The sequence below is a fragment of the Plasmodium gonderi genome (genome assembly GCF_002157705.1).
Source record: "Plasmodium gonderi DNA, contig: Chr09, whole genome shotgun sequence".
NCBI classification, from domain to species: Eukaryota; Apicomplexa; class Aconoidasida; order Haemosporida; family Plasmodiidae; genus Plasmodium; species Plasmodium gonderi.
Window position 1 is genome coordinate 422,093 of NW_021628934.1, and position 19,648 is coordinate 441,740.

Below are 19,648 nucleotides of genomic sequence, written 5' to 3' on the forward strand. Positions count from 1 at the left end.
CAAATGATAACGTTTTTCCCATACACTAATTACATTTTTTTTTTTCTTTTTTTTTTATTTTTTTTTTTTTTTTTTTTTTTTTTTTTTTTTTTTTTTCTACCAATAAAATATTTTCATATTATTTTGAGCGACAAATTTATTAAAGGAGGAATCCATACCCTTTCACTTGGCTATAAAAAAAACCTTTTTAATTAAAAAAAAAAAAAAAAAAAAAAAAAAAAAAAAAAAACATATATATACATATATGCATATATATATACACATATATATAGGTTTATTCAAAACAGGCTTAAAAATTTATCTGACTGGGCCCCAATTCAATCATAATGAAATAAATGAAAAGACTTAGCACAAATCCGTCCTCTTTTGAAGATTGACTAACCCGTAAACATTTTTACAAAAAAAAAAAAAAAAGGAAAAAAGAAAAAATATCACTAATGCAATATATGCAGAATAAAACAACGTGACACTTTATGAGTATTTACCAAGACACAAAACTTACCTCTGCTAGAGTAATTGAACCGACGGTGTGATGCTTTGCTGTTGGACTGAACATGGGTACTCTGGCACATCTTCGGATAAACCAAACGACTGTTGGAGTTCTCAGATAAAATCTGTATGTTCTAATAGGTCAAAAATGGATATGTACAGATTGAAGTCTCCACATGCTCATGTGTTCATATATATGTATACATACATATATGTATGCATCGTTTTTATAAAACACTTGAGAACACTTGATGGAGTACAAATATTTCCATAGTAATATTTTTTTGTGGTAAAAAAAAAAAGTGTATATCACATAGTAGTGCATACTGAGGATTCGTGAAGGACAGAATTTCAAATGAAACATATAAATATTAGCTCTGACAGATGATAATTAGAGCGGTTGGGATGAAATTGAAATAGCAATGATTGCAGGTTATTCGATATGTTTTCAAACCTGTCGTTCAGCGGCTCCAGTGTTACTTGAATTGGCACATTTTTCGATATATTTTTTGTTCTTTCATTGAATTCTTTGAAAAACGTCATCATATTTATGCCTGTAATTTTTGTGAATTACGAAATTTGGAAAAAATACCCTGATATAATCAACATTTGCTGTATTGTGCGAAACAAATTGGAGTCTATTTTCCTTTTCCTGAAAATGTTTATATACATATCTACACACAATTATGCATAATTATACCTAAGGGGCCAAGTGTTTGCCCAATGCTTGCACTAGGTTTGGCAGAGCCAGATAAAACTACTAAATTAAACCTTCCAATTCTTGACATCTCTTTTTTTATTACTTATTTAAGGGGTGATTGTGGTGGTGTACGTTTTGGGATTCTTATCCGAATTACCTACAAAATGGCAAATATACATTAACATATGATAAAATAAGGAAAATAAAATAAATTAATAAAAAGAAAGATGTTACTAAAATGGGTTCGCATGTGAGACATAAAAAACTAGATCATGGCATGCATACAAGTATGCTTGAAAGCTAGCATAGATGGAAGATTACAAACCTGTGTTACATATGTACACACATTCAAGCATATATGCTTTTTCTTCAACTGACCATTGAGCAAAGCACACTATATGCAGCTAACATTTTTTTTTTTGTTTGTTATTCTATGCAGTAATAGCCCTTGAATTAATATCTCCTTATGTTTATCATACTTCAAAACATTTTTGCATGATAAAATAAGGAATAACATAAATACCTTTAGCTTGAGGTGAAAAGGTCATCACATGTTTTAATTATATTTTGTGCATAAATATAATTTCTCCCCTGGGAGATACACTAAAGAATATATCATAGAAAATGGGATTATATTTAACACACATAAATGTATAAATTAAAACAAGATGGATAGTGCTATATGACAAAAATGTAGCAACGATATAACATATATGGAAACGTCCTAATTTCCATTTTTTTTTTTTTTTTTTTTTTTTTTTCTTTTTTTGCCTGTTTTTAATATATCACTTTTCACTATGCTTGATGAGCCATTCAATTTGTGTGTTGCATATGCTACCTCTCTTTTTAATTCGTGTGATATATATATGTTTATGAATTTACTTTCTTTGCAACATTTAGATATTCAGAATTATCACCTCTTCTCCCTTTCTCTGTTGTTGAGAATATTACAAATTCATCTAACGCATGCAATGCAAGATAAATAAAAATAATCCTTCACAAAATTCATTTTTTCTTTATTCATTATGCTCGGTCTTAAACCCAGGGATGGGGACCAACTTTATTTTATTTCAACCTTTCCCATATTTATAATTTTTTTTTTTTTTTTTTTTTATTTCTCATTTGTGAGCATGTTACAATGACACAAAAATTATGTATAACAATTATTATTATATTTATTTATTTTATTATTTTTTTTTTTCTCCTCACCTTTTCCTTGTTCTTAGTTAAAATACATTTTCATCCTTATTATAGAATAAGAACATTATTTTTTTTTTTTTCCCTATTTTTGCTTGTTCTGAACAGGAAAAACATTTACATTCCTTTTTAGCCTACACACCTCTAATTCCTTATTGCGTTTTCTTATTTTTTCTTTTTTTTCACACATGTATGATAAATTATGAACTGCATTTCTTTTTTTCACAAAAAGTTGCAAAAATAGCACATTTTATTTCATTTCACGTCATTTAACTTCACTACACTGTAATATACTTCATTATACTACACAACATTTTATTCTTTTCTTCCCTTTATATTTGAACCCTTTTTTTACAACCCTTTTTATTTTTCACTCGATTGATATTATAATTACAAGTATACCCATAGATTAGGCATAATAAATGAACCATTTGTCAAACAGAATAATATGTAATTGTACAACAAGAACAAAAAAAAAAAAAAAAAAACAATAAAATACATAAAAACTGTCACAAATAAGCATACATGGATAAACAGACAATTGTAATTGACAACGGTTCTGGTGAGGAATATAAAAAGGACAGCCATAATATGAAAATACACACATATGCGCAAAAAAAAAAAAAAAAAAAAAAAATAAAAATAAAATAACAAAGCTGAAATGCCACTAATCTGGCTATACAAAATAGCCCTAAAATGAGCATTTTAACTATTGCACACATATATCTCGCTCGAGTTTTCCCCATTCGACATTCAATCATCTCCGCCTGTAGGTTACATAAAAGCCGGATTGAATATTTATGATGAACCGACCATAGTATTTCCATCAATAGTTGGACATCATCGAAACAATGAAATCAAAAAAAGCTACGTTGGAGATGAAGCAATTTTTCATGAATCCGAATTATCATTCCATAGACCAATTGATCATGGACACATATCTGATTGGGATTTGGCCCAAATCACGTGGGAATATGCAATAAAATGTGTTGATCAAAGTAGAAATGTTGAAAATATCCTTTTGACCGAACCCCCCTTGTGTTCAACATCTCATAGAACAAAAATGGGTGAAATGTTTTTTGAAAATTTTGACTTTAAAAACATAAATATTTCTGTATCAGGGTTAATGTCTATATATGCTACTGGATTAACAACAGGATTAGTGTTAGATATAGGGGATGGGGTTACGCAGTGTATACCAGTATTTGATGGATATATAGAAAAAAATTCTATTATACGTTCTGATTTTGGTGGTGAAGAACTAAGTATGTTTTTACAAAAGTTAATTTGTGACATGGGTTATAGTATGACAACCAGAAAAAATTTCGAATATATAAAAACTATCAAAGAAACATTGTGCTTTTGTTCTTTAAATCCACCAAAAGATCAAATGAGAGATGATTTAGCAGTTACATATACCTTACCAGATGGAGATGTTCTAAGAGATGGATACAATTCTGTGGAAATATCACATGAGCGTTTTTACGTTCCAGAGGCCTTGTTTAACCCAAATATTTGTCATAGAGATAGCCTAAGCATCGTTGACATTGTGTGGAAATCTATTTTATTATGCCCCATTGAAAATAGGAAGACATTAACTAGCTATATTGTACTTTCGGGGGGATCTTCCCTATTCCCAAATCTTGAGGAACGATTAGAGAGAGAAGTGAAAAATAATGCTCCGGAAAATGCCAGATCAGCTGTAAAGGTAGTTCAGAGGATTGAACGACTTATTGTTTACATCTATAAGAGGCACTTGCTTCTATCTTATGTGCATTAATAAAAATGAACATGATTACAATTATGTCTAGATATTAGGACATACCAACAACATATTCACCTTTGATATCTCGCATTTTTTTTTTTTTTTTTTTTTTTCGATACAGGTTCACGCGCACGAAAACAGAGCTATTATGGCTTGGTGTGGTTCAAGAATCTTTTCACAACCCGAGCTAAGGGAAGCTCAAGAAGGCTTATGGATATCAAAAGAAGAGTACGAGGAGATTGGAAGTAACATTTTTTTGATCAAAGTAATGGGATAAAAAAAAAAAAAAAAAAAATAAATAAATAAATACAAAAGTGGGGTCCAGAATTGATAAATACAGGAGTGTAAAAAAAAAAAAAAAATAAATAAATAAAAGGAGTTGAGAGAGAACAAACTATACACACCTTTTTTTCCATATATTTGTTATCATCGAGATGTTGTGGTTTTTAGCTATCTATAACCATTCGTTTAATCACGGTTCATACTTTATCCGACAGCTTTTTCAATATGCATATACACGTGCATATACATATGTGCCTTTGGCTGCACATCCTAATGAGCTCGTGGTTGCACTTATGAATGTATGCACATTTCTATAACTCTGATAAAGTGCTATTTGAGAGTACACACAGGCACCCTTCCCCACGTCACATATGATAATTTTTGTCGTATTATCCTGATTTGTGCACCAATATAGCCCCCTTAACCCCGAATGATGATATGTACACAGTATAAATACAAGCATGCATACTTTTCTTTTTTTTTTTTTTTTTTCTCTCCTCCCCCCCCCCTACATTACCATTTTTTAATTTCATAGGCAACTCTGAAGCTTACTTAGGGAATATCTTTGATCTGTCTCTTTTTTTCGTCATTTTTCTGTTATTTTGTAATAAACACTACTTATTTTTTCGTACATTTTTTTTTTTTTTTTTTTTTTTTTCGCTGAGTTTATTAATTTTTTCTTGCTAAAAGGGAAAAAATAAAATAAAAAATATACATGTTATACTATTTTATTATGCTACATATAACGACATCATTTTGTACATGTAGCAAAATATTGACCTTTTTTTATAGTGTGTCTTTTTTTTTTTTTTTTCCCCTTTTTATTTAAGAATTGATAACCTGCTCCTTTATTATATTTTCGATCTTGTAATTATAAACTCCTTTTTGCGCTCTTGTTGAAACTAAATGATGTAAATTCTTTGCAGCATTATATATTTTCATATCCTTCATTTTATTGTCGTACAGCTACAAAACAGTAGGGAATTTTTTTTTTTTTTTTTTTTCTCTCTTAGAAGATAAGCAGATTGATATGGATGTATACATATATATATATATATATATATATATATATATGAACTTGCATTTTTTACAATTAGGAATTAGATTGATTAGTTTAATTTATTACTAATTGTTTTTTTCTTTTTTCCTCAAGTCCTAGAAGCATAATATCCTTTTGTTCTTTAACCTGTGAATGTGAAAGATTTCGAAATGTTCGGTTAGGAAAATAATCTCCTTTTGCTATATCTGTATATCTGTGTATTTTTTTTTTTTTTTTTATTTTGTTCCTTTTTAAATATCCCTACGTTTTTGTCTATTTCGATTATTTCCCTTTTTCTCCTAAAGAAGTCGTGAATATATTTCCTCGAGTAGTAGCCTCTAAAGCTGTATTTATTAAAGTAAAAAAATTGTGTGTCGTGTGTGTGTACAACATAGAATGTATCAGAAAATGTGTCGGACATTTGAATTTCTTTTTTTTTCTTCCTTTTTTTTATTATTACATTTTCTGTATTTTAGTAGCATTATCCGACATGAACAACAACATCTGTTCATCCAATCTTTGCTGCTTCAGTTTTTTAAATAAATATTTGCATGATAAAATTTCTATTCTCTCCTTTGCATGCTTCAAAAATTGTCTGACAAAGATGGGGGAGCAAAAATCATTCATATATTCACTCGAATGAAGTTAATTTGATTAAATCATTCAAAAAAAAATATTATATACATTTACACACTTGTATGTATATATGCAGTTATGTTTACTTATAAATGAGATACGTCATCCTGATAACATATCCTCTGTAACACTTTTGTATTTTTATAGCAGCTAGAATTTCCTTTACTGCGTTTTTCTTTTTATCCCTATTGCGAATTTTCACACATGTATATATATATATATATGTATACAAAATTAATGCAAAAATTTTTGCAAGATTGAAGAACGATAGGTCGTGCATTTTATTCTCCATTTTACAACCTTAAAAGTGACTTATATTCGTGTGATACTCTTTTGCCATATTGGGCTAGTTGTACAAAATCCATTATACTTTACTGTGAAATGAATTGAAAAAAAGAACAAAAATATACGAGTTTATCAAAAATGGTATACGCCATGTCTTTTTTTCATAAACCTACACACCTAGGGATAATGCATGAACAGGGGTGTGTGCAAGCGTATACATATATATGGACAAACACTACATAAATTTCATACTCTTATATGTGCCCTCTTACTGTTATGTTATGCACAAAAAAAGATTTATAAAGGAATAGATAGTTAAGATTCCATATTATTTAAAAAAAAAAAAAAAAAAAAAAAAAAAAATGAAATTCGCATGGAAAGAAAAAGGGAAAAACTGAAAAAAGTATCATTACATCAGGTTTAATATTCCAATTAGAATCCCCTGTGGGGTGTAACACAATGTGTGTCTACATAAGCACATATCTTTCTACATATATATACCTCTATGTGGGCAAAAAAAAAAAAAAAAAAAAAAAAAAAAAAAAAAAAACATGCAGTAAGTTTCTGCAATGAGTTAAACGATGAACATGTCTCAAATAACCCCAACGGATATTTTTCACAATGGAAAATAGTATAATGAATCCAATGCAAAAAATTTTAGTTAAATTTACTAAAAAATTGAATTAATATGAGAAGTAGGAGGGATAAAGAAAAAAAAGAATCGATGAAGCTCAATTGTAGTTACCGAAAGAGAGGAAGGGAACGTTTTTCCCATGGAGAAAATGTTAAGGGAACTTTATTGATTAATCTTTTTTCTTTCTACATGAATTTTTTTTTTTTTTTTTTTCCTTTTTTGCCATTTTGTTTTATGTAAACCTATATATATGTTCATAACAGAAACACTACTTCCCCTTGGAAATCTTCTCGTAGGTCTCCATTATAAAAGTTTATCATAGGAAATTCACCTCTTTTTGTTTTTCAAAATTTGGGATGCCAGAGGCCATTTTAATGCTAACTCATTGAGCCGTTTTCGACTCTCCCTGGAGAGAACGGAATTTCTAAATGACGTATTTGACATGCGTGAGCTATAATTTTTATGTATTAAGATGTTTAGATTTTTTTTCTTTAACAATTCCTTATTGTATTTAATATTTTTTAACCTATCTTGTAATTTGTGTGCAGTAATTTCTCTATCGTTTATTTTCTGTAAATTAAATTCCTTATTAGAATGCAGATAATTATCATCACCATCATCTTCATCGTTTCCTTGTCTATTTCCTTTTCTACCACTAGTTTTATTTTGAAAATCATAGGAATCACTATTATCTTCACTTTCTTCCTCATCTTCACTTTCTACCAGAATTGGGGTGCTAGCAATAATACCCCATGTTATTATTGGATTTTTATCAACTCCTTTTCCTGCGTGTATTACAGGGGTCCTTACATATTCATATTTATTATTTCTTGATAATAAATTAAATTTCCCTTGTTCAACCATCTGATCTTCTTTGCTTTCTTTCATTTTTTTCAACAATTTTAATTCCCTAATTTGTTCACATTCTTTTATCTGCTTTTTAATATCTTCACAATATTCTTTTGAAAATCTCGTATTATCATGATATATTTGTAATTTATTTTCTGTACAATTATCCATTAAGTTAAGCTTAATATTTGAAGAAAACATCATAGCGTTCAATTCGTTTTCAGACTTATTTGTACTCACCTGATAACAATTTATTCCTTTCTTTGTACATTCTTCAATGTATTTCATTCTTTTGTTATGTTCATCTCGTTGAATCAATGAATACATATTCTTCTGGATGTTCTTATTCTTCATATTCCTTAATAAATATTCAAATGATTTATTATCTTCAGAAGTATATTTCTTTTGAAAATCCCTTAGATTCATGTTCAGGTTAATTTTATGTCTTTTTCCATTCGCTAGAGTCACTAATTTGTATTTCTTTTCAGGAATACACAGGAATTGATTTTTCCATTCCTTATCATGAAACTCTGTATTCCCTTCACTGTAGAACTTCAAGGTGGTATTCTCAAGATTATTTTGCTTCCCTTGGCAATCGTAGTTATTACCTTGAGAATAGCTGTTTGCATCTCTCCACGGATAGATTTCCAGAGAACTACAACTTCTCATTCCTTCATTCGGGGAAAAGTCACTTATTTGCCTATAGTTCCTATTTCTCCCTTGAGGGCTTGCAAAACTACTGATTTGTTCAGGTGAATAATGATCATAATTGGTAAATGGATTCGTGTTAATTAGCGTGTGATCATAGCCGTTTTCATCCCTTCCTGAAGTGATATCTTCCCTAAATTTGTGTAAATCTGGATAGAATTTTTTTTCAATTAAATATTCCAATACACTTAAATAATCCTCTTCAAGCAACACGATGTGGTTATGGCCTGTCCGGAAGTTAGTAGCATCATATTCAACTATTTCATTATTTTCAAATAAAACAATTTTTTCATTTTCACATTTCTCCAAAGTAGTTTCATCATTTTCAATTATTTTATTATTTTTTTTTTTTCTTTTTTGGTGTCTCGCTATTTTGTATTCGCTTTCCTCTCTTACTACAATTTTATTTTCGTCTTCGTTTATTTCATGTCTGCTGATATCCTCTTCTCGAGGCAATCCTTCCCCCGACTCTTCCATCCACTTAGACTTTGTTACTTTTGCAGACTCTCAATATGTGCCTCCTCCTGGGTGCATGCATACGGCATATATATATATATATATATATATATATATATACATTTATGCATATAAACAGCCACGTTACTAAGTTACTTCTTCAGGTAATGGAAGTTCGTGTAGACAATGGGCATATTTATTTGGTAGAAGGGATATGCAATCCGATTACTTATCCCCATTTATTCCTCCTGTTCATATGAGGTTAGGGAGGATGTTGTTCATTCAGTTAACTCTTGGATCTAGGCTCGTTTGGGGAAAACTTATCACTAAGGTGTTATATATTTCCCTGTGATATTCCTTGTCCCCAGGTAGAAATACTAAAATTTTTAATATACAGAAAAAAAAAAAAAAAAAAAAAAAAAAAAAAAGTGTAATGACATTTCCTTTTTTTTTTTTTTTTCTCTCCCTCTCTCTCCCCCGGTTTCCTCTTTTTGCACATGAACGATATGAATTTTGTTAATCCTTCAGAATGTCTATATACTTTATACGTCTCTGACATGGCATGCATAGAATGCATATCCGTACATATGTAAAGACGGTTTGTTTTCACTGCCTTTACAAGTAGACTTCACACTGGGTTTCAAGCTTCCATGCAAGCTTCTGTTCACGGTGCGATCACTTCACGTGCATGGGCATGTTTACATTTCTCCAGCATTTTTTTTGGTACGTAACTGCACAAAAATTCGATAGCATGCTTTTGAACTTGCTGCCAAAAGATTCAAAAATCTTATAAAAAAATAGGAATATTCGTAAACAAAGTTAAACTAAATTCATAATTGACAACTACAATACGGGGTTTTGAAGTTTTTTTTTTTTTTTTTTTTTTTTTTTTTTTTCTATTTTTATCTTCACTTTTTCAATCACCTTTAAGTCTCATTTGTGACCATTCATATTTTTCAGTAATTCCTTCTCTCCACTCTTATTGTAACATGAAAAAAATTGAGTTATTCAAGCAGTTGACTTAATTGAAACTATTGAACTTAAGCAGCTAATCAAAAAGTTAAAAAAAAAAAAAAAAAAAAATTATCCCGAGAAGTTTATATGTTAATTGTAAAAGGATGCTACATGTTGTTTGTGCTGTACATGCAAAAGAAGTTTAATTTTTTTTCTCTTCTTTTTTTTGCACCCAAATGGTTCCAAAGAAGTGACTTCAGGTTATAACCCTACTTTGTTATAGTTTTGTTATTGTAAGATCAGGCGAGCGTGTATATGGAATGATGAATAAATTTTCTTTTTTCTTTTTTCTTTTTTTTTTCTCTTCCGAATGTTCCTCGCTTGGTTACCTCGCAATGGCCAACGCAGGTATTCAAAAATTATGAACATGCTACAATATGTTGCATATACAATGAAATAAAAAAGAAGAAAATGAAGTAAAATAAAATGATATAAAATGAAAGAAGAAAATATTCCCACATTCTGTCCCTAAATGTGCAGAAACACTTAACATACTCGTCTCTTCATGAATATGCAATGCATCAGGTGATTTCCAAAGGACGAATCACATGTAACCAATTCCCAATATATAAACAGCTGAATGCTAATAATAACATATAAAATGAAGCACGGAGGGGAGAAGATAAAAAAAAAAAAAAAAGAAAAGAAAAAAGGGGATTAAACTTGGCAAATTTTACCAGGTTAGGTGTCTTCCCTGGAACACTATATAATTGAAATATTTTATAAGACCATATAGAACACCCTTTTGGAAATCACATATAACACAACATTTCGACATACATATGTAAATGCATCCCCACGTACGTACATTTATTTTGCGTGCTAAAGAGCTTCAAAATTTAAGAACTTTGTGGCTTCTTCTCTTCCTTACACTAACACTATTAAGCACATTTTATTAATCCATGTAGAAATATGCACGATGAAATGTAGTGGGAAAGTAGGATATTTTTTGAACCTAAAAAAGGAATATGGAGAGAGAGCAACTATTCTGTTAAGGGCTATGGAGGAAGAAAAGACAGCTCAAGGGGCATTCGTAACAGATTTTGTAAAAGTGGATTTTCTCAATTTGACGAAAATTCTCTTGCATATGATAAATACAAATAAGGTGAAAACAAGTTTCGATGGTTTGTATGTAGACAAGGATTATGAAAAATTGCTTACTCATTTCGGCACACCGGAAAATGGAAAGGAACCGATTCGACAAGGAGAAAAACAAAGCGAAAGTGAAAATCGAAGCGAAAACCAAAATCGAAGCGAAAACCAAAATCAAAGAGAAAAACAAAACCAAAGCGAAAAACAAAACCAAAGAGAAAAACAAAACCAAAGCGAAAAACAAAACCAAAGAGAAAAACAAAACCGAAGCGAAAACCAAAATCAAAGAGAAAACCAAAACCAAAATGAAAATCATAACCAAAATGAAAATCATAACGAAAACCAAAACGATTTCGCCCACGCAACTATCAGGGGGAGTGAAAAAGGAAATTATTCCCGAGATGCCAAATTTGACGAACTACTGACGAATGTGCATGAACAACAAAAGGATGCCCATAAATTGGATACACTTCTAAATGAACAATTTGTCCAAGGGAAAAATTTCACTACTGCCAAAAAAGAACAGAATGATAACCTACCTTCATCATTGGATGTAGCAGTGTCACCAAGGATAACCTCGCTCACAAGTGAAAAGTACGAAAAAATAATTATACACAAATCAGAACTGATAAATGTAAATGACATAGTAAAGCATAATGGAGAAGTTGAAGATATAAGTAAGATTATATATTATTTAAACCCGTGTTCTGTTTTATCAGCATATTTCTTAAATATACAAAAAAATGAAAATATACTTGATATGTGTGCAGCCCCGGGGGGAAAATCGCTAGTTATTGCAAATAAAATATTTGGTTATGATACATATGCACTAAATAGAATTAGAAATGTTAAATGGATAAACGATACAAGTGTCCAAATCACATGCTGTTTAAACATGGTTAATTATTACGCAAGGAATACACAAGGTTTTTTTGTCGTTAACGAAATTAACAAAACACGGTACGATAGATTGAAACAAGTATTATTCAAACATTTACCTAAAGATTTATTGACATCTAATAATTTACACATAACAAATTACAATGGATTAAATTTAAATTCATTTATGAGATTTCCAAAATTTCATAAAATTTTGTTAGACGTTCCATGTTCAACTGACGAACATTTAATGAAAAAAAAAAATATAGATTTATTAAACAAATGGACTAGTAATGTTATAAAAAATAACGCAAATATACAATTTGAATTACTTAATAATTGTTTTCAGTTGTTGCACACAAATGGAATTCTTATTTATTCAACATGTGCCATTTCCCACTATGAGAACGATCATGTGATTGAAAGGTTTTTAAAAAAATATAAAAACAGCGTAAAAATTGTAGATTTTATACAGGAAGAGTATCAAAAAAGGTATTCTCTCCTCCATCACGACAATAACATAGATTCCAATTTTTTTGAAGAACAATTCTTCCCAAATGAACATATGCAACAAGTACAGCCACTTACCCATCATACGAAAAACAGCAAAGAGCAGGATAATAAACACAATACAGAGGAATTATTTCGAACGGGTGGAGACTACTCCACTAATCAGATCCCTCACATACCACCCCAAAGGGAAGCAAATATGCACTTCCTAACCTTTTTCGAAAAAACCAAATATGGATATATTTCCTTGCCAGATAGGTCCCCCTTTGGGATTTTATACATTTGCAAAATTCAGAAAATTTGAATAGGGAGTTATTTCATTATTTCAGTGTTTCATCATTTCACCGTTTCATTATTTCATGGTTTAATCATTTCACCGTTTCATCATTTCACCGTTTCATCATTTCACCGTTTCATCATTTCACCGTTTCATCATTTCACCGTTTCATCATTTCACCGTTTCATCATTTTACCGTTTCACCATTTCACCGTTTCATCATTTTACCGTTTCACCATTTCACCGTTTCATCATTTCACCGTTTCACCATTTCATCGTTTCATTATTTTATTTTTTATGCTTGCAACAATTATCGTACTGCCCCTTGCTCATTTTGCCTTTACCAATTTGTGGATTTCATATAACCCTCTTTTTAAGTGACACATTAAAAAAACGAACTAGCCATGTTCACGCATACATGCATACACACATGGGAAGCAATAAAGGCGATGGAAGCAATAGAAGCAATAGAAGCAATAGAAGCAATAGAAGTAATAGAAGTTATAATATGAGAAATGTAAAATAAAAAGGTAGTAGCCCTAGGGGGAGGAATAGTCAGCCTCTGTGGCTGTCGTAAAAGAATAAAAAAAGAAATTACTCTCTATACAAGACCGTGAAATAAATTAAAATGTTTTAGGGTCCCACGATGAAGCAAATTATTTTCGAATATAAATTTTTTAAAAGATATTAATTTGGATGGTTCAAGCGGTGAAGATATATATGTTAAGCGTTTAACGCTGCTGGTAACTGTCCCCTCATCTCAGAGCAGTCCTCAATTAAAATAAAAAAAAAATAAATAAATAATAATCCATCATTTTGCAAATTCTCGTCCTTTATAGGAGAGGCTTACTTGTTTTCTCCATGGAGTGTTAGCAACATGTTTTTTTTCCTGCTTTTTTCTTGCTTTATTCCTGCTTTTTTCTTACTTTTTTCTTACTTTTTTCTTGCTTTTTTCTTGCTTTTTTCTTACTTTTTTCTTGCTTTATTTTATTTTTTTTTTTTTTCAGGACAGTAGGCTGTGCGGCGGGTGGGGATAAAAGGAATGTTTGTGTATTTGTTCAACTTTTACGCAACTCTCTCCCACTCCCACTCTCACTTCATTTCCAGCCCATTTCTACTTCTTGGCCAAGTTATACTTAATAATGGCTGTATTTGCATTGACTATGAAAGCAATAAGGGAGACGCTCTTGTCAAATGAATTTTCTGAAAGATAGGAAAAATGTGAACTAAGCTTCAGAAAGTAGTGCTTGAGCTTTTGGTTAAAATTGCTCCTTAACATATATTTAATAATTGCTTCGAAAATAAAATTAACAGGAATCTGGCAAGTTATTAAGCTCTGGATTTTTGTGACACACTCTTTCATTTTAATTTGAGTCGGATTGATAAAAGCAAAATCACATAATTCATTTATGTATGTAGATGCAACAGAAAGAGATTTATGAGGTTTTACAGAATTAGCATATACTGTCATTTCTAGAGCCATAATACATTTACGTAAATTTCTTCCATGCTCGCTAATTAATACTTTGAAAAAATCAGTTGAACTATAGGATGGAGAAACATGTTCATGTTCACAAATATTTTTTAGTACATCAAAAATTTCCTCTTCAGTGGGTAGAGGTACTCGAATACAAATACATCTACTTTTTAAAGGTTCTATTATTTTTGATAAATGTTCCAAGTGTAAAATAACTCTAGCATTTCTTATATACGTTTCTAATGTTCTTCTCAATCCTGCTTGTGCCCCTTCACTTAAAAATTCTGCATCTTTAAAAACAAATATTCTATACATGGGTGCTTTCGAAAAAAATGAAGCGCTGGATTTATAACTACATAGTTCTTTTATTATATTTTGAACTATTATTTTATCTTTTATTCCTAATTCAAAACATTGTAATTCTAAGTGGTAATTACTTTGAACTACATTTACATTTATTTTATTTTCTGCATTTGTTATGCATTCTGGTCTCCTTATAATCTTTTCTTCCTTGAAAATTTCTTTTATTAAACAGTCTATTCTTGTGCTTTTTCCACCACCAGGAGCACCATAAAAAATTATGTGTGGTAAATCTCTGTGTGCACTTAATTTTTTTAGCCTTTCTGTTATGTCCTTATGGATTTTCAATTCGTCTAAACTTTGTGGGGCATATTTTTCGAGCCACATTTTTGTCAATATAAACTTTAAGTGAGAAGCGGGGTTCAGATGATTTTTATTAAAAAGGTTGCTTCAACTCAGTTCGACTCCTTACTCAATCCGCTTGATTGTCAAATCGATTTGATTTCTCCAAGTTTTATTCACATAGACCAAGTATAAACCCCTAATGTTAATTGAGGCATTTATACCTTGGTACCAAAAAATACAATAAGCAATAAATGGAAAAATTAATATGAACAGAAATGTCTACAGGGGGTGTAAACATCAGTGATCAAACAACGTGGGAATGTGGGATATATGTATGGCAGGGAGTAAAAAGAAAAAAAAAAAAAAAAAAAATTTCAAAAAGATGAACAGAGTTCAATAACATAGGTAAAAATATTCCAACAGGTATTTAGATTAACTAATACGTGGCTACGTCTATATATCACTAGAGAATGAATAATAAACGTTTCCTCCCTACTTCCCACCACGTTAGCAAATGAGTTTATTATTTGTATCCAATCCCTGCTTACATGTACATCTCATATAAATGATTAAAACATGCACAGGGAGGAATGGGGAGATTTCTTAATATAATCATAATTCATGTGGAATCATCAAAGTCGGCATATTATGTGTGTTCCCCTTGTTATAATACCTTTTGGTTTTTATTCCACTTGTGTCATTCCACAATACTTCAGCATCCAGATAAAGTTATGTATGAGTGAAGCGCAGCACTTGTGCGAAAGCTACACCTGTGTTTGAAAACGAAAAAGCATATACAATAGTGTTGTTTTGTCAAACATACACGCACGAATTACTATTTTTGTGACGTGTGTGTTCGTGCATTCGTGCATTCGTGCTGTAATTTGCTTTATATATTTTTTTATTCAGATCTCATGTTGGGGAGATTGTAACAACTTAGCATTTTTTTTCTTTTTTTTTTTTTTTTTTTTCTCTTTTATTGTTTTCCCCCTCCTATAGATTACACAAATTTTTAAACAAAAAGGAAATGCTACATGTAAAATTCGTAAAGAAGGGTATCCTCATATGTTTTCGACACACGTGCACACAGATACGAATATCTATTTATGTATTTTTGCATTTTTATGTATACACATACATGCATTGGCATAGTTATGTAGGCCGGTTCCAAAAATTACACCCGTGTTTAAAACTCTTAAAAACGCTTCGTTATGCGCATTAAAATTGTGCAACATATAAAAAAATAGTTTGAGGCCACTTAAAAATGAGAAGGGAGATATGCCCCTACTTAAGGGAATCAGCGCGAATAAAATGTTTTGAGGAAGAAAAAATAATTCATGTTTCTCTTCACATCTTTTTATTTATTTTATTTTTTTTTTTCTACCCCTAAACTTCACCCTAATCTAACATCGGCACACATTAATATCTTGGTTTGTAAAAAAACCAATTTGGACACGTAAACAAAGTAATGTTATACTACATGATATAAAGATTTTTCTACACACCCGAAAAATATGTATGATTGGATACTTACATATAGTGAAGAAAAAAGAAAAACAAAAAAAAATATGTCATTTCGAAAAATCCTTCTTTTCATATAATATGGAGGATTTATTCATGGTTCTCACATACCTCTTGCCTGAAATCGACTTTACAAAATTCACCAATTTGCTTTATAATTTACCAATTTTTTTTTAAAATAAAGGGTAAAGATAAAAAAGTGAATAAAAAATAGGGAAAAATGACGTAAATATTTTTAAACATATGCAAAAAAAAAAAAAAAAAAAAAAAAAAAAAAAAAGTAAAACGCAAAAGAGAGAAAGAGCAAAAAAAAAAAGAAAAAAAGAACAAACATATAGAAGCATGCAAAGGTGTAATATCATGTGTCTTTATAAAAAAGGACTAGAGGGACTTAAGCAAGGATTTTACAAAATGTAAATACACAATTTGTGGATAAATAGGTACACAGACAAATAACTTTCTGCATATCCATGTGCACATCCGCATGAACATCCGCATGAACATCCAAATACACGTAAGGATCCACTTCAGTGATCTCTCAAAATGATAAAGGGTAATCAGAAAAGTGTGAGTACAAGGTATACAATATTTTCATTTTTTTTGTCACTTTAATGGCGAGGGAAGGGGCCCACAGGTCGTGTGTATGTGCATGCATAATTACTACCCCACATCGTACACAGTGTTCAAAAATATATTATTCGAGAAATGTGCGACATGCAAGGATTTCATAAAAAAGCATATACCAAGAAAAAAATGAATGCGTGATGAAGGATGATTAAAATATATATATATATATATATTACTACATTTTGTTCTTCATATGCAAATACATGTTTGAAAAAACCTAAGAAAAAATAAAAAAGAATCTTGTCTATTTTTAACGCCATTATGATATAATCTAGAACAACCTTTGTGGACACTGAAGCAAACTATAAAAAAGTTAACGGTTCAGTTTTTCTGCTAAATTTTTATTTTTCTCGTGTTCTGCTTTTAACTCCTTAATCCTTTCTTTTATAATACTTTCTCTTTCCATGGGAACGCACTTCAGTAGTTCGTAGCTGCGAGGAGGTGTATGAAGAAAAAACAGAGGCTCATAATGATATAGACGAAATGTGCAATGGATAGAAAAACAGTGAAATTAATTCCACAACAACGGAAAGTTCACAATCATGAATAGGCAATTGAAAGAAATAATTGAACATTCGTGTGAAGTATTGGAAGATGCATATACATACGCCATCGCCTGCACAACACACGCTGACGAGCATAGTGTACCTTAGATCCTGAGATAGGACTCCAAGTAGTCTCTCGTAATTGTCTCGTTCGTCCGAATTGTATTTAACAAAATTCGATTTTTTTAAATAATCCGTAAACATTTTTTTTGCCTCCCTAATTTTGTAATTTTTCCATTTCGAAAAAACCATTTCCAAATGTTCCAATTTTATGGACGTAAAAATTCTGTCTTCCTTGTCGACCAATTTTATAATATCATGTATAGACTTGTTAACATAATTAATAGGAACTTCGTGTAGGAGCTTTTCGAACATATCTCGTTTCGAATTTATGTAACTGTTAATGAATTTTTTGTACAAGTCAAATTTTTCCATGTCACTTAAACGGATATTTTTGTATCTTTCATCTTTTGTAAGATCAGTTGGGATTTTAAAAGCATCTTCAAAATTGGAATATTTTTTCATTGGAAATGTGTCATATTTCAAAATGTTCTCGTCCATAGTTGGCTTCTTTAATTTCTCGTGTAAGAGGCTTAAAAAAAGGTTTCTTTCATCCATATTTGCCCTTTCCTTTCCACTAACACGTCCGTCTTTTGAATGTCGAACTGAGGTTTTCTCATCATGCTCCCATGTACGGGATCCACGAGATCTTTGGGGATATAATTCCTGATCATTTGGTGAACATTTATTTTTCCGTTTTTCTAACAGTTTCTGACTTACGCTTTGAAATATTTGATTTTTTTTATCATAAGATAAAATTTCATACTTTTTATTTTTTCCTAAATTATTTTTTATTTTAATCCACCCCCCCGGACTTGCCTCTTTCAAATGGTTATTTAAAACAATTTCGAAATTTTGCTCCATCTCCTTTTCCATATCTTTTTTCTTTTTTTCTAAAAATTCTTTTAATAATTTATTTCTCGTAAAATTCCAATTTTTCGTGTGATTCCCTTCAAACCCTTCTTTCCCTTTCAAAAGGGAAATTGCATCTGACTCATTAAATGGGTATACAATTTCGTCACCCACCTTACTTAATAAATTTTGAAAATTTTCTATTAACATTTTTAGTTCTCTTTTTTTATCTTCATCAATTTCTTTTATTATTTTGTGAAAATATTCCTTCCTCAATTCTTTTGGCACATTCAAATACCTTTGGTCATACAAAATATGTGCTAACACATTATCGTACTTACAAAACTTGTCCATGTTCTTCTCAATTAGAAGGTCTTTATATTCCCTTAAAATTTTTTCCATATCAATTTTTCCATAACTATTTCTCCATTTAGAGTTTGTTATGCCACATGATTTGTTATCTCCTATAGCATAGTCATTTGTAGTTCCATAGCCATTGCAATGTTGCTCGTCACTAAAATGGCAGTTATCGTTCTTTTCTCCCGATTTGTTAATAGCTCGTTTGCCTTGTTTTTTCTTCATCAAAATTTCCACCTCCTTTGGACACTTCCATGTTTTTTCATTTGTTTTTTTATTAAAATAAAATTTATAATTCTTGCTCGTTTCGATTACGAACCACCCCTTGCTGTCTTCTACATATTCCCAGCTGTATGGCACCCCTACATAGTATTCCTGCATTTCCCTTGACAAGTGATCATACTTCCCTGTACATGCTATTTCAGCATCGACATGTGGAATAACCTCGTCCACTTTGGCTTTTTTAACGTCGACATGTGGTACCTCCTCGTTCATTTGATTTTCTCCCTTTCCAGAGTCCACTCCCACGTCATCACTCATCACATCCATCATTCTGCTTATTCCAACTTTTACTTTTTTTCTTTTTTTTTTTTTTTTTTTATTCCTTTCTTTGATATTACTAGAATACTAGGCAAAAGAGAATTTCATATCACCAGATACCATTCATGTGTACCTTTTCCTTTTTGTTTATTTATTTATTATTTTTTTTTCATTTATACTATCCCAATGAAAATCTAAACAAAAAAATTATA

The 19,648-nt window shown here is 30.6% G+C and overlaps 7 protein-coding genes across 7 annotated transcripts in view; 2 read left to right on the plus strand and 5 right to left on the minus strand.

Moving 5' to 3' along the window:
* Nucleotides 1-1,277, minus strand: part of PGO_090760 (50S ribosomal protein L11) — a gene marked incomplete at both ends in the record, with an annotated part of 1,847 nt that extends 570 nt beyond the window's left edge. Inside the window, 3 exons of the mRNA XM_028687665.1 lie at nt 494-623; nt 944-1,043; nt 1,190-1,277. Coding sequence (XP_028543466.1) covers nt 494-623; nt 944-1,043; nt 1,190-1,277 — 318 coding nt within the window. The remainder of the gene's footprint in view (nt 1-493; nt 624-943; nt 1,044-1,189) is intronic.
* A 1,634-nt stretch (nt 1,278-2,911) lies between these two features.
* PGO_090770 (actin) lies at nt 2,912-4,989 on the plus strand (the record flags this gene model as incomplete). The annotated part of the gene is made up of 4 exons (XM_028687666.1): nt 2,912-2,948; nt 3,160-4,094; nt 4,273-4,416; nt 4,969-4,989. 4 exons carry the CDS (start codon nt 2,912-2,914, stop codon nt 4,987-4,989), a joined length of 1,137 nt encoding a protein of 378 aa, XP_028543467.1.
* Nucleotides 4,990-5,047: 58 nt separating this feature from the next.
* Nucleotides 5,048-6,473, minus strand: PGO_090780 (hypothetical protein, conserved; the record flags this gene model as incomplete). The annotated part of the gene is made up of 7 exons (XM_028687667.1): nt 5,048-5,116; nt 5,274-5,399; nt 5,560-5,619; nt 5,738-5,816; nt 5,933-6,067; nt 6,195-6,293; nt 6,409-6,473. 7 exons carry the CDS (start codon nt 6,471-6,473, stop codon nt 5,048-5,050), a joined length of 633 nt encoding a protein of 210 aa, XP_028543468.1.
* Nucleotides 6,474-7,354: 881 nt separating this feature from the next.
* On the minus strand, nt 7,355-9,061 carry PGO_090790 (ES2 protein; the record flags this gene model as incomplete). Its single annotated transcript, XM_028687668.1, has 1 exon — nt 7,355-9,061. The coding sequence occupies one exon, from the start codon at nt 9,059-9,061 to the stop codon at nt 7,355-7,357; it is 1,707 nt and encodes a 568-aa protein (XP_028543469.1).
* A 1,912-nt stretch (nt 9,062-10,973) lies between these two features.
* Nucleotides 10,974-12,839, plus strand: PGO_090800 (hypothetical protein, conserved; the record flags this gene model as incomplete). The annotated part of the gene is made up of 1 exon (XM_028687669.1): nt 10,974-12,839. One exon carries the CDS (start codon nt 10,974-10,976, stop codon nt 12,837-12,839), a length of 1,866 nt encoding a protein of 621 aa, XP_028543470.1.
* A 1,087-nt stretch (nt 12,840-13,926) lies between these two features.
* On the minus strand, nt 13,927-14,976 carry PGO_090810 (replication factor C subunit 5; the record flags this gene model as incomplete). The annotated part of the gene is made up of 1 exon (XM_028687670.1): nt 13,927-14,976. One exon carries the CDS (start codon nt 14,974-14,976, stop codon nt 13,927-13,929), a length of 1,050 nt encoding a protein of 349 aa, XP_028543471.1.
* Nucleotides 14,977-17,395: 2,419 nt separating this feature from the next.
* On the minus strand, nt 17,396-19,448 carry PGO_090820 (hypothetical protein, conserved; the record flags this gene model as incomplete). Its single annotated transcript, XM_028687671.1, has 2 exons — nt 17,396-17,513; nt 17,731-19,448. 2 exons carry the CDS (start codon nt 19,446-19,448, stop codon nt 17,396-17,398), a joined length of 1,836 nt encoding a protein of 611 aa, XP_028543472.1.
* Nucleotides 19,449-19,648: the final 200 nt, after the last annotated feature.